Source organism: Belonocnema kinseyi, chromosome 1 (genome assembly GCF_010883055.1).
Source record: "Belonocnema kinseyi isolate 2016_QV_RU_SX_M_011 chromosome 1, B_treatae_v1, whole genome shotgun sequence".
Lineage (NCBI taxonomy): Eukaryota > Metazoa > Arthropoda > Insecta > Hymenoptera > Cynipidae > Belonocnema > Belonocnema kinseyi.
This window is the reverse complement of record NC_046657.1, coordinates 114,011,846-114,026,545: the sequence shown is the minus strand read 5'-3', so window position 1 is coordinate 114,026,545 and position 14,700 is coordinate 114,011,846. Positions and strand designations below refer to the sequence as shown.

The following is a 14,700-nucleotide window of genomic DNA, read 5'->3' as shown; positions in this document are numbered from 1 at the left end:
AACTTCCGAAAACGCACTTTTCTGAAGGATTAAAAAAACTTGAAAAGCGATTGACCAAGTGTATAGAGCTCCAAGGAGATTATGTTGAAAAAAAAAATTTACTCAAAAAAAATTGTTCTTATACTTCATTCTAAGGACTTATTGAACTACCCTCGTAGGTCGACGCTTTATACAGCAACGGAGTTACTCTCCGGGGCTCTATTCTCGAGATCGTTCGAAACGAAGTGACATTCTTGAGCACTCTTCGAATTTGCGATTCGAGTTATTCGTATGTTTAACTTATAGAAAAATGTTAGTGCTTTACTAGTGCAAAACAATTTGAGCCAATGAAATCATTTGTAGAGTCGCGTGTGAAATTCGCCAAACATGTGTATGGTTTAAAAATGGAATGCTTCCGCGATTAGCACGTGGTGCTGGGTAGACAAATTAAATTGTAGATTTTTTTCTGTTATTTTTGTAGGTAAATTAAGTTCAATTGAAAAGAAAAGTCAATGGCTAAAGGAAATTTGATTACTTGAAGAAAGATCTACAATCCATTACCTTTTATGTGAAAACTGACTTTCGCGGATTTCATCAAATATATCCACGTTTTGAGGCCTCTTGAATCAGAAAAAACTTTTTACGTCGGTGTTTGTCAGCTTGTTACCTTTATTGTCGTCATCTGTATACCTCATAATTTTTTAAAGAAAAATCAGATGGAATTGTGCTTTGGCACACAGTTTGAGTGATCTAAAAGAAAGATCGAGTTCGTTAACTAGCCATTTTTGATAAAAATTCAAAAAGTTAGAGCATTTTCAAAAATGGTGAGACCACTTTTTTCAATATTTAAAAATTCTATCGACAGCTCTTTATAGTAGACAAAAATAAGAACAATTGATCTACATTACTTTTTTGTATAAAATTAAAATGACCAAAGTTATAGCATTTTCAAAATCAAACGAAAATAAAGATTTGAAGCCGAAAAAACAGTGGTATGAAAAAAAGTGAAGATAAGAAAAACGTTAATTTTTAAAGGCCGTACAAGACTTTCAAAACAACTTTTTGAATTTTTTTTTTAAAAAATCAAAATTTCAAATTTTGACTGCACAAAAAATAATAAATTATTACATTCTCATCCGTAATGAGAAAGTATTAGTTTTATCTGAAAACTGACTATAGCGGATTTCATCAAATATCGACGTTTTGAGGCCTCCTGAGTCGGAAAAAAAGTTTTTACGTCGTCTGTCGTCGTCGTTGTTATATTAAACAGTGTAAACGTTTATGGCAAATTTTGCAGAATTAGAATTATCTTTTCAATGTTTTCATTAGATTTATAATGAAATGTACCCACAATTTAGAATTTAGTATTTTTTAACCTCAAAATGAAACATATTTCTAAAGAATTTAAATATGAAAAAGGATCAAATATTCCCAAATGTTGTAATTCTTAAAACAATTAAACAATATATAATCCACTTACCCTCGCTCCTGTCACTTCACAGTAAACCCCAGGAATAAATTTTATCTTTCAAAAATATAAAAACTTTGTATCACATTTATCTAACGAAAGATAAAATGTATCTAAAAAAAGATAAAATTTATCTGAAAAAAGATTAAGTTTATCTGACGTAAATATTTTTTTGACATAGGTTATATGTCAGACGGTTGCGTCTATTTTCGCAGAAAAAATGTCCTTCATAAATTTAAAAATCCTCGCGGTATTCAATTTTAAATATTCTCACTTTATTTCACTAATTTTAAATCCAAAAATCACTCACCTACACTTACTGAATACACAGTCTGCACTTTGGTTAGTGTATACCAAATAGTGTTTGTTTACAATTTTTGAAGTCTAAATTATGGTCGAGAGAAAACTAAAGATTTGTTCAACAAAAGTAAGGGACTGAAGTTGTCTCAGTAAGAACACTCAGCCAACTTCAGTCCCTTACTTTTGTTAAACAAATGATTCCCGCAAGAAATTTTTGAAAATATTAAAAAGTGAGGTGCTAGCGTGAAATTAGAACCCCAAATTTAAAAATTCGATCATTTTTTAATTTTGACCACCAAACGTCAAAAGTGGGCTACCAAACACCACCAAACGATTCCATATGATAAAACTAGTTATTTTTATAGTTGCTGTGCCAACTTCACGTCGAAAAAAGATTTTAAGAGAATTGATCATTTTTAACAATATTTGTATCGTTCAGGTTATATCAGCGTTTGAATATCCGCTGTTTTCTAACTCAGGCATATTCAGAAATTATAGTGTTTCATATACTTTAAAATTTTTAAATGTATTAATTTATTTTTTTAAAAAGTATTTTCTACTTTAAAAGATAACTCTTTAACAAAATACGGAAATTTTCAACAAAGTAATTGAATTTTTAACATAATAGTTGAATATTCAACCTAAAAAGACAAATTGTCAACAAAAAAGTGTCATAGTTTATATTTTAATCAAAAAAGAATGAAATTTATATAACTACAGAAAAGAATTTTTAAACAAAAAGACGAAATTCCAACAAATAAAGATTTTTCACTCAAAAAAAAAAAAATGTTTATCTAAATTATTGATATACGCGCGCGGCTCGCTTCGCTCGCAAGTTCGAGCGCGCCTAGGGCATTTGGAATGCTTGAAAAAAACTTTATCAAAAAGATGTCTTTTAGATGGCAGTATTTATATGCGTCTTCATATATTGAATTGTCTACTTAAGTATAGTCAAATATTAAGTTTCTTTAAGCTCTGTAGGCTCTGATGTACACATTCTCATCGTGACACTCGCGCTGCGCGCTCGATTTCCGACAGACATTTGTAAACAGGTTTTGTTCGATTTTTTTTCTTGTAACTTTCGTCGCTTTTCCACACATTTAAAAAAAATTTGTTAGCGTTATTTTTCACGAATAAAACAAAAAGTACGCGTCCTATCAAGAAGTGATTCTTAACGAAATAGTAGATCTTTTTTGGGATAACCATTTTTGTTAATTCATCTTTTTTCGTATCCTACATAGTTTGTCCACAAAATGGACTTTTTTATTTTCCATTATTTTTTGTGTAATCAAAATTTGAATTTTCGATTTTTGAAGAAAATCCAAAAATTGGTTATGATAATCTTGTAGGGCTTTAAAAAAAAAATGTTTTTGTTCTCTTGACTTTTTTTCATATCGTGCGTTTTTCGGCTTCAAATTTTGATTTTCGGTTGATTAAAAAATTTTTGAAAACCCTATAACTCCGAGAAATTTCTTTTTATCGAAAAAAATCATAAGGGTAAATTGTTTTTTTTAATGCTATAAATATCCGTACATAGAATTTTCAAATTCAGAAAAAAGTGGTCTCAAAAATTTTCAAAATGCGCTCACTTTTTGAATTTTTATCAAAAATGGCTGGTTCACGAACTCGTCCTTTCTTTCAGGAGCTAAAAATAGTGTGCCAAAGATGAATTTGATTTGTTCATTCTTTCGAGAGTCATCGTGTTTACGGACGGACGGACGGCCGGACGGACAGACAGACGCCATCGTGAAAACCTGATTTTCGGATTCAGGGGGTCTCGAAACGTCGAGATCCGTTAAAAAAGTGTGATGTCAAATTTCCGACAATTCTAATACTTTCTCAATCATAAATGATGAGCATGTAAAAATATCTATATGAAAAATGGAAAAGCCATTTTCTGTTAAAGAACGAGTTCTAAAAAAAAAGTGTTTTCCACTAAACAGTTAAAATTTCAACCAGGCATAAGCCTTCAATAAAAAAATTTAACTATGTAGGTTAGCTCTGACCCATGTGGTTGAATTTTCAATTAAAAAAGAATAATTTATAATAAGATAATTAAACTGTTAACCAACAAGATTACTTTTCAACTTAAAATATAAATCTTTAACAAAAAAATTGATTTGTAAACAAAGCGATTGAATAAAATCTTTTAAACAAATTAGTTGAATTATCAAGCCAAGAACAACGATTTTTAACCAAAAAGTTGCATTTTCAAACAAAAGATGAAATTTTTTCTATAACAGATGAAGCTTTAAATTAAAAAGATAAATTTTCAAAAAAAAAAAGTTAAATTTTCGGTTGAAAAAGATTTTAGTTAATTTATCACGATCAAACTATGCATTTTTTAACAAGAAATATCTTTCGACCAAAAAAATTCATTCTTCAATCCAAAATGACGACATTTTAATCAAAAAGGATGAATTTTCAACAAAATTGTTGAATTCTCTAGAAAATAGTTGCACTTTTATCAAAAAATATGAAATTTATCTTATAGCAAAAGAATTTTTTATTACAAAAAAAAGTTAAGTTTTCATCGAAAAAAATCCAGTTAACTCAGTAACATAAAAAATTGATTTTTTGTAACAAAAAAATAAGTTTCTACGAAAAAAAATTGAATTTTCAATTCAAACAGACGATTTTTTTAACTTGCATTTTTAACAAAATAGTTCAATTCTCTATGAAATAGTTGCATTTTATCCAAAAAGATCAATTTTTTTACTAAAACCGATGAATTTTTAATAAAAAACCCTTGTTTTTTATAAGTGGAACTTTCATCCAGAAATATTTCAGTTCATTTTTCAACAAGAAAATATAAATTTTAAACAAAAAATAAATATTCTACGAAATAGTTCAGTTTTTAAGAAAATATAGTATAATAGCTTAATTTCTAACCAAACAGTTGCATTTTTATCAAGAAAAAGATTTAATTTCTGCTAAAGCAGGTAAACTTTAAAATAAAAGAGTTGAATTTTCAATCGAAAGGTTAAAGAAAAAATTCAAATTTTTATTAATTAAAATAAATTCTGAGATTCTCATAAATTCTCAGAGAATTCATTTCTCGGTTATATTCTCAGCAATATTATCATTCTCGTTACCGTTCTCAAAGTAATATAACCGACTCAGAATTCTGCGCACTACCGTACCGCACACTCCTCATCAGCTGTTAAAAAAACTAGAGTAGTCAGAACACATGTATTAGTAAACAAACCAAATTAAAAAAAATGTCAGGTCAATTAAAATATAAAAATAAATTTATCAAAAAGAATGTTTTGGAAAAACGTTTAAAAAGTTTTGCAGCTATGCGTGCAGGCCGCATAGCTAAAAGAATAAAAGCCAGCGCTTCTTCAAATAATGTATCTGGGCGACGTATTGTTGAATTAGATACCCTCGCCGATAATTTAGAATGTCATAAGTGTGGCAAAGAGCTTTCTTTAAAAAATATAGTTGACGAGACGCACTCAGGTTTGAACTCGATTCTGCATATTGTATGCTGTCAGTGCTCTGAATTAACCAAAGTTTCCACAGGAAAAACACATACCACTGAAAACAATCATAAACACTCGGACATAAATACAAAAGTTGTATTCGGTAAGTTATTATTTTATGAATAGTATGTCATACATTACATTGAATTCAAGTCCGTTGGACGCAAGCTCTAACTTCAAAATTAAATCACCTCATTTTACTAAATAAATATTAAAGGCGAGGCCTCGCACTTCTTTTATTTGCAACTCGTTCAAAAAATCTCTGAACTATTTAATAAAAAGCATTGTAAAAGCTTAAAATCTTCCGAATTTAGCGCTATGATCACTTTTATCCCGCACAATTTTGGTCAGTAATTAGAGTGTAAAATAAAATAAAAACAGGGTTTTAGGCCTTTTTTAAGTGTAGGCTTTCAAGAATTTTGGAAAAATATTTGTGCATTTTGTCAGATTTTTTTTAACGTCGACCGCTTTCTAGGAATAGGTACAAGTCGACGCTTGGAAAAGTCCAAAAACTTCTGTTTTTTGGGATGTTTTACCCTCTTAAATGTTGACATTTTTTTATAAAAGTGATCATAACGTTGAGTTCGAAAGACTTGAAGCTTTTAAATACTTTTTATTAAACAATTTAGAGATTGTTTTTAGCGACTTGCAATCAAAATAAGTGAAGGGCTATGAGGTATGTGTGTGCATAAGGAAAAATTGTTTAATTTCATCATGGTTGCGTAAAGTGAAATTTTCGAATGGTAAACTTAACTAAGGAGCCGTACATAAATTACGTAACGGATTATATGCCCTCTCCTGATTTTCATTTTTTTTTATTTCCATGAATATTTTGCTAGTTATTGCTAGTAGAATTAGTTAGGGTGCCGTTATATTAAATTTTTTTTAAATCCCTGATTTATCCTTGACTAATTTTTCGTTTTCTTTTATCATTAATATTCAAATACTAGCATTGTAGTCTTGTAATATTTTAAAAATAGAATCTTTTATGAGCGAAATTAAACGGGGTTTCAGATGTAAATTTAAAAAAATTATAATTCTTTAATTTATTTTTAACAAACAACAAATTGTTTTACTATAGTAGATGGTTTTCAAACGAAATACTTGAATTTTCAACAAAATAATTAAATTTTGAACTTGATAGTCGAATTTTCAACCTAAAAAGATAAATTCTAAAAAAAAAGTACTAAAGTTTATATTTAAATAAAAAATATTAAATTTACACACAAAAAAAGAACAATTTTAAAACCAAAAAGACGAAATTTCCACAAATAAAGATTTCCCATTCAAGAAAGAAATAAAAGTTCATCTAAATTATTGAACCTTCAAGCCAAAAGACGAATTTTCTCTACAAACATTGAATTTTCGAACAAAAAATATGGCTTCAGCTAAAAATTAATTTTCTACGAAATTGATCAAATCTTACCCAACAAAAATAAAAATTGCAAACAAAGAAAATTATTATTATTTTTTCCAAAAAAAGGAGAATTTTGAGCTAACAAATTTATTTTAAACAAAAAAAAAAGGCTTTTTGACTAAACAGTTACATTTTCAACCACAGACATAAGCCTTTAATCAAAAATTCAACCAAATCTTTGAAATAAAATAGTTGAATACTCAAGCAAAGAATAATAATATTTAACCAGAAAGTTAAATTTTCATTTTAAAAATGATATTTCTACCAAAATAGATGAATTTTTAAATTAAAAAGATGAATTTTCCAATAAGTAGTTGAATTTCGGTTAAAAAAGAGTTCAATTGATTTTTCGCGATAAAAATATGAGTTTTTAAACAAGAAATTGAATTTTCAATCCAAAAAGACGATTTTTTCCAGCAAAAAGGATGAATTTTTATCAAAATATAAATTTTAAACCAAAAGTAAATTTTCTACGAAATAGTTCAATTTTCAACAAAACAGTAGAATTTTTAACAAAATATCTTAATTTTCAAACAAACAGTTGAATTTTTATTCAAGAAAGGTAAAATTTCTTTTGAAGCAGATGAATGTTTAATTTTAAAAAATTGGAATTTTCATCAAGAAAATATTCAAGTTTTTTTCAACATCAAAATATTAAATTTAAACAAGAAATAAATTTTCTAAGATATATTTAAATTTTCAACACAGCGTCATGATTTTCTACCAAAAAATATGATTTTTCGACAAAATTGTTGAATTTTCAACGAAATGGTTGTATTTTTATCCAAGAGATATGTAATTTCTGCTAAAGCAGGTGAGTTTTAAAATTAAAAAGAGAAAATTTCAAAAAGAGGTTGAATTTTCAACCGACCAGTTGCAGTTTTGTTCAAGAAAAATGAAAATTCTACTAAAACAGGTGAATTTTTAAATAAAAAAGACAAATTTCCAAAAAAGTTGATTTTTTATCCAGAAAAATTTAAATTGACTTTTCAACACAAAAATAGGAATTTTAAACAAATATTTTTCTGGGAAATAGTTTAATTTTCAACAGAACAGTGACATTTTTTCCAAGAAAGTTGAAATATTTGTCCTAAAAAAGATGAACTTTTCAATCAAAACGACAAATTTTCAGAAAAAATTGTTTCCATTCAAAAAATAATTCAGTTGACTGATAAGTGAAAAAAATATGAATTTTAAACCAAAGGTTTATGTTCTACGAAAAGAACTGAATTTTTAACAAAAAAAATCTAATTTCCAACCAAAAAGGATCTCTTTTTAAGAAAATTATTCAGTTTTCAAGTAAGAAATACAATTTATAACTCAAAAGATACTTTTCAGGAGAAAGTTTTTGTGAATTTGCAAAAATTACGTACATGGGTGAAGAACCCCCTCCTACTTAGCGTAGAAAATCGTTATAGTAGAGATAAAAATTTTAATCAAGGCTATGATTAATTAAAAAATTTTAAATGGCTTTAAAAAAGAAATTGCAATTGTTCGTTTACGAAACAAAAAAAATGTTGGGAATGGTGGTCTACCATTTCGCCACATGGTGCCAAAAAATGGAACTAAAAAGAGTAGGTACAATTTTAAACATGTATTTTAATTTTAGCATAAAATTGTTTTTACAGTTGTTTTGTTAAGTATAAAACAATGATTGAATACTAAAAACAAATATTCATCAGAAACAATTAGTTTTAGATAGAACTTCCAACTTATAAAGTGAAAAAATACATTTTTGTGAAATAGGTTTAAAAAAAAAATACAATTATTTCATTATTTTATGTGAGTTTCAATGCATCGTAGGCTTAAATAAACTTTAATTAATGTATGTAGCGATAAATTTTATCCATATTATGCCAAGAATACGAATAATAGACGACTGGAACTTAAATACGAATTCTAACCTAACTTTTTAGATCAGATTTTTAGATAGTAAATATTTAATGTATAAATTAATAAAAATTTACTTTGATTTCATTTTTGCTTCCAAATAAGTCCATTTAGGTTTGAAATTTTTTGAAAATCACAATAAAGAGAACAATAATTGTTTTGTTTTTTTTTGTAGAAAAATGTTTCTGTCAAAAAGTGTGGTTTTTCACTCTATAATATGTAAATTCAACCTTAAACACTTTGTTTCCGATAAAGACTTATTTTTATGGTCCAATAAATACTTTAAACTCAAAAAAAAAAGTTAAAACACTTTTATGCACAAAATTAAAATGCATCTTTAAAATCGTGCCTATTCTTTCTAGTTCGACTTTTTGCCACCAGATGGCGTATCGCAGTTTAACCAATCCCACACTAATAAAAAATATGAAGCTTATAGAATATGCAAGCTTTGCGTTGTCAATGTTTTTTCCATCACAACTATGGGGTTGGCAGGTATAAGCAGGAAAGTAGATACTAGTATTTTGCACCAATCTGTTTACGCAATAAACCTCACGTCAAAATAAAGATAATTTTATTGCGAACACGAATTTATAAGGTTGTATATACAATATATACACAAATGTAACTCATTAATTACTAATTAATAATAATTAATAGAAAATTCATTAATTTAAAACAGATTTTTGCAGACCACCTTATAAATTCGTGTTCGCAATAAAATTATCTTTATTTTGATATGAGGTCTATTGCGTAAACAGATTGGTGCAAAATACTAATATCGACTTTCCTGTTTATACCTGCCAACCCAATAGTTATGATAGGAAAAAAATAGACAACCCAACGCTTGCATATTCTATAAGCTTCATATTTTCGATTGAAATTTGTTAGGCAACTTATTCGCGATATATTTTTTAACCTATTAACTTTGATATATAAAATACTTTTCATCGCGTAAAAGAATGGGTGAAGGTCGTTTTATATTCAGATCTTAGACTATTACTGAATATTCGAAAGTTTCATTTTATGCAACGCGGATTAAAGTAACCCGTTTTCCCCTGTGTTTATACAATTGCATTTAAAAAAGGAGTACCGCTTGGTATTTAAAAAATATTGAATTACAGTATTTATAATCTAATCTCACAAATTATCTTTTAAGGAGCCATTCATTCAGGAATTGGTTGCGTCGGATTAAACAAATTATTATCTTGTTTAAGTATTCCCACGATATCTGAAGATTTGTATAAGCAATATGAAAGCGAAATAGCGCCAGTACTCGAAGAAGTTGCAAAAGAGTCTAGCGAGAAAGCTGCTGAAGAAGAGCGACCAGTTGGTTCTAAAACAAGCTGATAAATTACATCAGGAATTGTAAAATTCTTTCCTTTTGTCATGTATTAATTATTTGAAAATCTTCTTTCAAATTGAAAATAATAAATGCAACTCTCACTAAAGTCCTTTATTTTCAAGATTTTGTCCCTGCAGTACTCTATTTTCAGCCAATAGCCTAACATTTAAAAAAAAAAAAAAAAAAAAAAAAAAAAAAAATCGAGGCGCCCGAACCTTGAATCGCAAATATAAAAAAATGTAATTAAATCAAGTTGTATGGTCTAAATTTATACCGTTTCAAATTGCACAATGTCAAAATAAAAGTCCTGATGCTCAAATAATTTTGAATTCAAATATCAAAAGATCATTTCAAAATGGTTCCACTTCAAGTGAGGGGGGGGGGGGGCACTCATCAGAGTTTGCCATCTATTCAGGTGTGAATTATGCACAAATTCAAATTTAATAGATCAAAAACAGCTTTATTATACCAAATCTTAATAAAAGTTTATAGTTCATTTTGTAAAATAAAGCTAAAGTGACAGTCATTCAGTTTAAAAAGAAAAAGTTTAATATTTTTTAATTGAATTTAATATTTATTTGAACTAAAAGTGACATAGCTCAATTTTGAACCAAAATGAAGAGTTTTGAAACAATAAGATTAAGTTTCTACTGGAAAGACAAATTTTTAACAAAATAAATAAATTTCTAACTAAATATTTGAAGCTCTAACTAAAAAAGGTAAATTTTCTACTAAAAGAATACGAACTTTTACCAAAATTGTCAAATTTTTAACTAAAAATAGGAGTGTCATTTTCAGATAAAAAAATTTAATTTCCAAAAATATATACAAATTGCAACAAAATAAGTTAATTTTCTACTAAAAAAGAAAAAATTTTCATTTTTACATCGAATCATTAAATTTGATGCTGAGAAGTTTCACGAAAATTTAAATTTGATAAATAAAAAATAGCTTTTTTTATACAAAACATTAATTAAAGTTTATAGTATTTCTTGCATAGTTTTGAATTTCATAAAATTTTATTGGTTACTGAAAGAACTTTTCAAATTAAAAAACGAATGCTTTAAAATGATCTATTTTTTGGTTGAATTCAACTTTTTCTTATTAAAATCTTATCGGTTGAAGTGTCTTCTCTTTGGTTAAAAATTTAACTATTTTGTTGAAAATTTGTGTTTTGTTTGTTTAAACTGATATTTTTTTCCGAAAAATTACATGCGCTGTTGAAAATTCACCTTTCTTGTTTCAATTCTTAAGGGCTTTTAATTTTTTATATTTTTTGGCTGAAATATTAACTATTACATTTTATGCCGTTTGTTTAACTTGTCCATTGTTGGTTAAAAATTCGCTACTTTTAGTTTAAAAATCAACCATTTACAAGAGAATTAATTTACTTTATTGCAAATTCATCTCATTTGGCTGAAAATTAATCTTTATAATCAACAATCAATGTTATTCGCCGATAAATCATTTTTCGGTTGAAAATTCAACTAATTTGCTTTTATTTTCTTAAAAATTGAAATTTTCAGTAGAAAATTCAACTATGTAATTGAAAATTTATTATTTAAAAAAAATTTTTTGTTTTGTTTACAAATTCATTTTTTTGTGTTAAAAATTAATTTCTTTCGTTAAAAATTCAAACACTTTAAAAACATTTAATTATTTTGTTACAAAAAATTTTGTTTGATGAAAATTAATTTTTGATTTGTTTGAAAATTCATTATTTTTATTTGAAAATTTACGTATTTTGTTGAGATGTTCTTTTCTGGTTGAAACTATTTTTTAACTAAAAAGTGAATTATTTAATTTTTGGTTAAATTTTATTTTTTATTTGTAAAGTTCATTTCATTCGATAAAAATTGAACTATTTTATTAAATTTTTTTATAATAGTTTTTCGATTTAAAACTTAAGTATTTTATTTAAATTCAAGTGTTTTTTAAAATTTAATATTGACATATTTTTATGTTGGAATGTCAACTATTCAATTTTTCGTTAAAAATTAATCTTTTTCAGTCATAGTTATACTACTTTGTTGGGAAATAATTTTTTGGTTAAAGGTTCCTTAATTTGGTTGAAAATTCATCTCTATTTCTAAAAAATCAACTATTCTATTGAAAAATTCGCTTTTTTTGGTTGAACATTAATTTTTGTAACAGAAAATTTGACTTCCATTTTTGGTTGAAAAATTTTCTTTTTAAGTTAAAACTGCACTTCTTTTGTTGCAAATTGAATTATATTCTAAAAATTCAATTTTTTGATCAAAAAATTTCTATATTCCATTTTTGGTTAAATTTTTTTGTTGAAAATTCGTTTTCTTTTTGTACAAAAATTATCTTTTTGAATTATAACTTTAAATATTTTAGTTCGAAATTTATGTATTTTGTTGGAAATTGAAATATTTCATTTTTGGTTCAAAATTTTTTGTTGCAAATTCATTTATTTTTATGAAAATTTAACTATTTTATTGATTTTTGTTTAAATGCAACTGTTTCTTCATTCAATATTAAAACATTTTTGGGTTGGAATATAAAATATCCAATTTTTCTCTGAAAATTCACCTTTATTTGTTCCAAGTTATACTACTTTGTTCGAAAGTAATTTTGTTGGTTAAAGATTCATTATTTAATGAAAAATTCATCTTTGTTGCTGAAAATTTAACTATTCTATTAAAAAATTTTGCTTTTCCTGCTTGCAAATTAATATTTTTAACAGAATTTTTAACCTCTATGTTTGGTTGAAAATGTTTTCTTTTTTAGTTGAAAATTCACTTATTTTGTTGAAAATTGTTTTTTTTTTTTTAAATGGAAAATTTACCTTTTTTAGTTGGAACTTTAAATCTTTAGTTGGGAATTGATGTATTTTGTTGAATATTTGACGAATGTTATCAAAACACGTACTTTGAATTTTGTCAGTAGACAACGTTATGTGCGTAAAATTCAAAACTGCGCAAGAAAAAGTGATCAGTAATTAAAATATTAAATTTTTTCTTCAAACTGAATGCCTTCCTCTTTTAATTTACTTAAAAAATTAAACTATAAACTTTTATTAATAATTTACATAGAAAAAGCCTTTTTCATATATTTAATTTGATTTTCCGCAGGATTAGAAATTGAAAAATTAAAGAATTAAATAATTTTTAATTTAAATATATGATACTAATAAGTAAGTTTAAATTGCAGATATTTAAACTTAAGGAATTAAAAATTGAGACTTAAAAATAAAACTCTTTAATAATGACACTAAATGTAGTGTAGGTTTAGAAAAATGCAAAAATAATGTGTAAATTAATATCCCAATAACTTGAATTGGAAATTTTCAGAAGAAACGCAGTAATCTATAATATTAAGTTTCAATCAATTTTCTATATAGTGTAGAAATTTTGAATCCGAAAATATATATTTTCAATAAAAAGTTCATTCTCCATCTAATACTTAAATTTTCTAACAAACTGTTGAATTTTAAAATAAAAAAGACTAATTTTCTACCAAAAAATATGAATTCTCATTAAAAAATACAATAGTTTATATTTCAACCAAAAATGTTTGAATTATGAATTAAAAACAGTCGAATTCATTTTAAAAAAAAATGAATTTTCACCTACATAGTTTGACTGGTAAGGAAACAAGATAAAATTTCTACCAAAAAAGATGAATTTTCAACCAAGAAAGATTTTTTATTAAAAAAAAAAAATAAATAAATATATTTCAGACAAATTCTTGAATTTGCTGCCAAAATTGTATAATTTTCAGAGCCAAAAACATGAATTTTCAACCAAAAAATTAATTTTCAATCAAATACACTAATTTTCTACCAAATTTCAAGAAAATGGTGAACTTGTTACAAAGTAGTATCATTTTTCCCCGAATATTTGAGTTTTTGTGCAAGAAAGGTGAATTCTTATCAAGAAATATAATAGAATGTTTTGCAAAACTAGACTTGAGAGACCACTGAATATATTTTTTAACAAAAAATTTGAAAATCCCCTCTAAAAGACTGGGAAAAATTGTTAGGTCCTAAGGAAAGAATAACAAAAAGGTATCAGGTTTTCCAAATAATCATTTTGGAAAATTCTTGTAAATACTTTAGACCGTTTTACTGATAGAATACGTTAGAAATGCTGATTATTTTTCATTCTCTTAGCTTTTTTTTATTTGTTACCAACTGCAATTTATCGGTAGGAGACCTTGAGTTGCTTAAACGATTTTTTAAAGCTAGCTGAAAAATCAATAATAAAAGCAACAGAAAAAAAGACTACATATACCTCTGGAAAATCGATTACCTTTAATATCTTATTTATCATGCCCCATTTAAAAAAGGGTACCCTTTGAGCGTTAAAAAAGTTCCCTTTTTACCTTCTTTTTTATATTCTTTTACACACAAAAAAAAGTTTTAGGATTGTTTTTTTCATATTGGCAAAAATGTACTTCTTTTAACGGGACGACTGAAAAATACCGAAAAATAAAATTCCCAACACTGTAAAATTCCTGAATTAGAAAATTCTCGATTAATCAAATTCTCCAATAATAAAATTGCCGAAAAATAAAAATACCGATTTGGAAAATTCCCAAATAATGAAATACACGAATAATAAAATTACCGAAAAATAAAAACACCGAATTGGAAAATTTCCAAAAAATAAAATTCACCAATAATAAAGTTGCCGAAAAATAAAAATACCAAATTGGAAAATTCCCGAATATTAAAATTTTCGAAAAGTAAAATTTCAGAATTATAAAATTCCCGAATTGCAAATTTGTAAAAACATGCACTTGGAAGAAAAAAAATTATCCCTAAATTTTCTCTGTACCTTACAAAGCTTTT

At 26.1% G+C, this 14,700-nt stretch overlaps 2 protein-coding genes across 3 annotated transcripts in view; one reads left to right on the top strand and one right to left on the bottom strand.

The window, feature by feature from the left end:
• Window positions 1–716, bottom strand: part of LOC117171754 — a 64,431-nt gene extending 63,715 nt beyond the window's left edge. The window contains exon 1 of the mRNA XM_033359358.1: window positions 541–716. The gene's annotated coding sequence lies outside the window, so the exon portion shown is untranslated. The remainder of the gene's footprint in view (window positions 1–540) is intronic.
• A 4,175-nt stretch (window positions 717–4,891) lies between these two features.
• LOC117171765 overlaps window positions 4,892–14,700 on the top strand; it is a 10,795-nt gene continuing 986 nt past the window's right edge. Inside the window, exons 1-2 of one of the 2 annotated variants that reach the window (XM_033359374.1) lie at window positions 4,892–5,335; window positions 9,696–9,904. In XM_033359374.1, coding sequence (XP_033215265.1) covers window positions 4,969–5,335; window positions 9,696–9,886 — 558 coding nt within the window. In that variant the 5' untranslated portion in view covers window positions 4,892–4,968 and the 3' untranslated portion in view covers window positions 9,887–9,904. The remainder of the gene's footprint in view (window positions 5,336–9,695; window positions 9,905–14,700) is intronic. The other variant, XM_033359383.1, reaches the window with a different exon arrangement.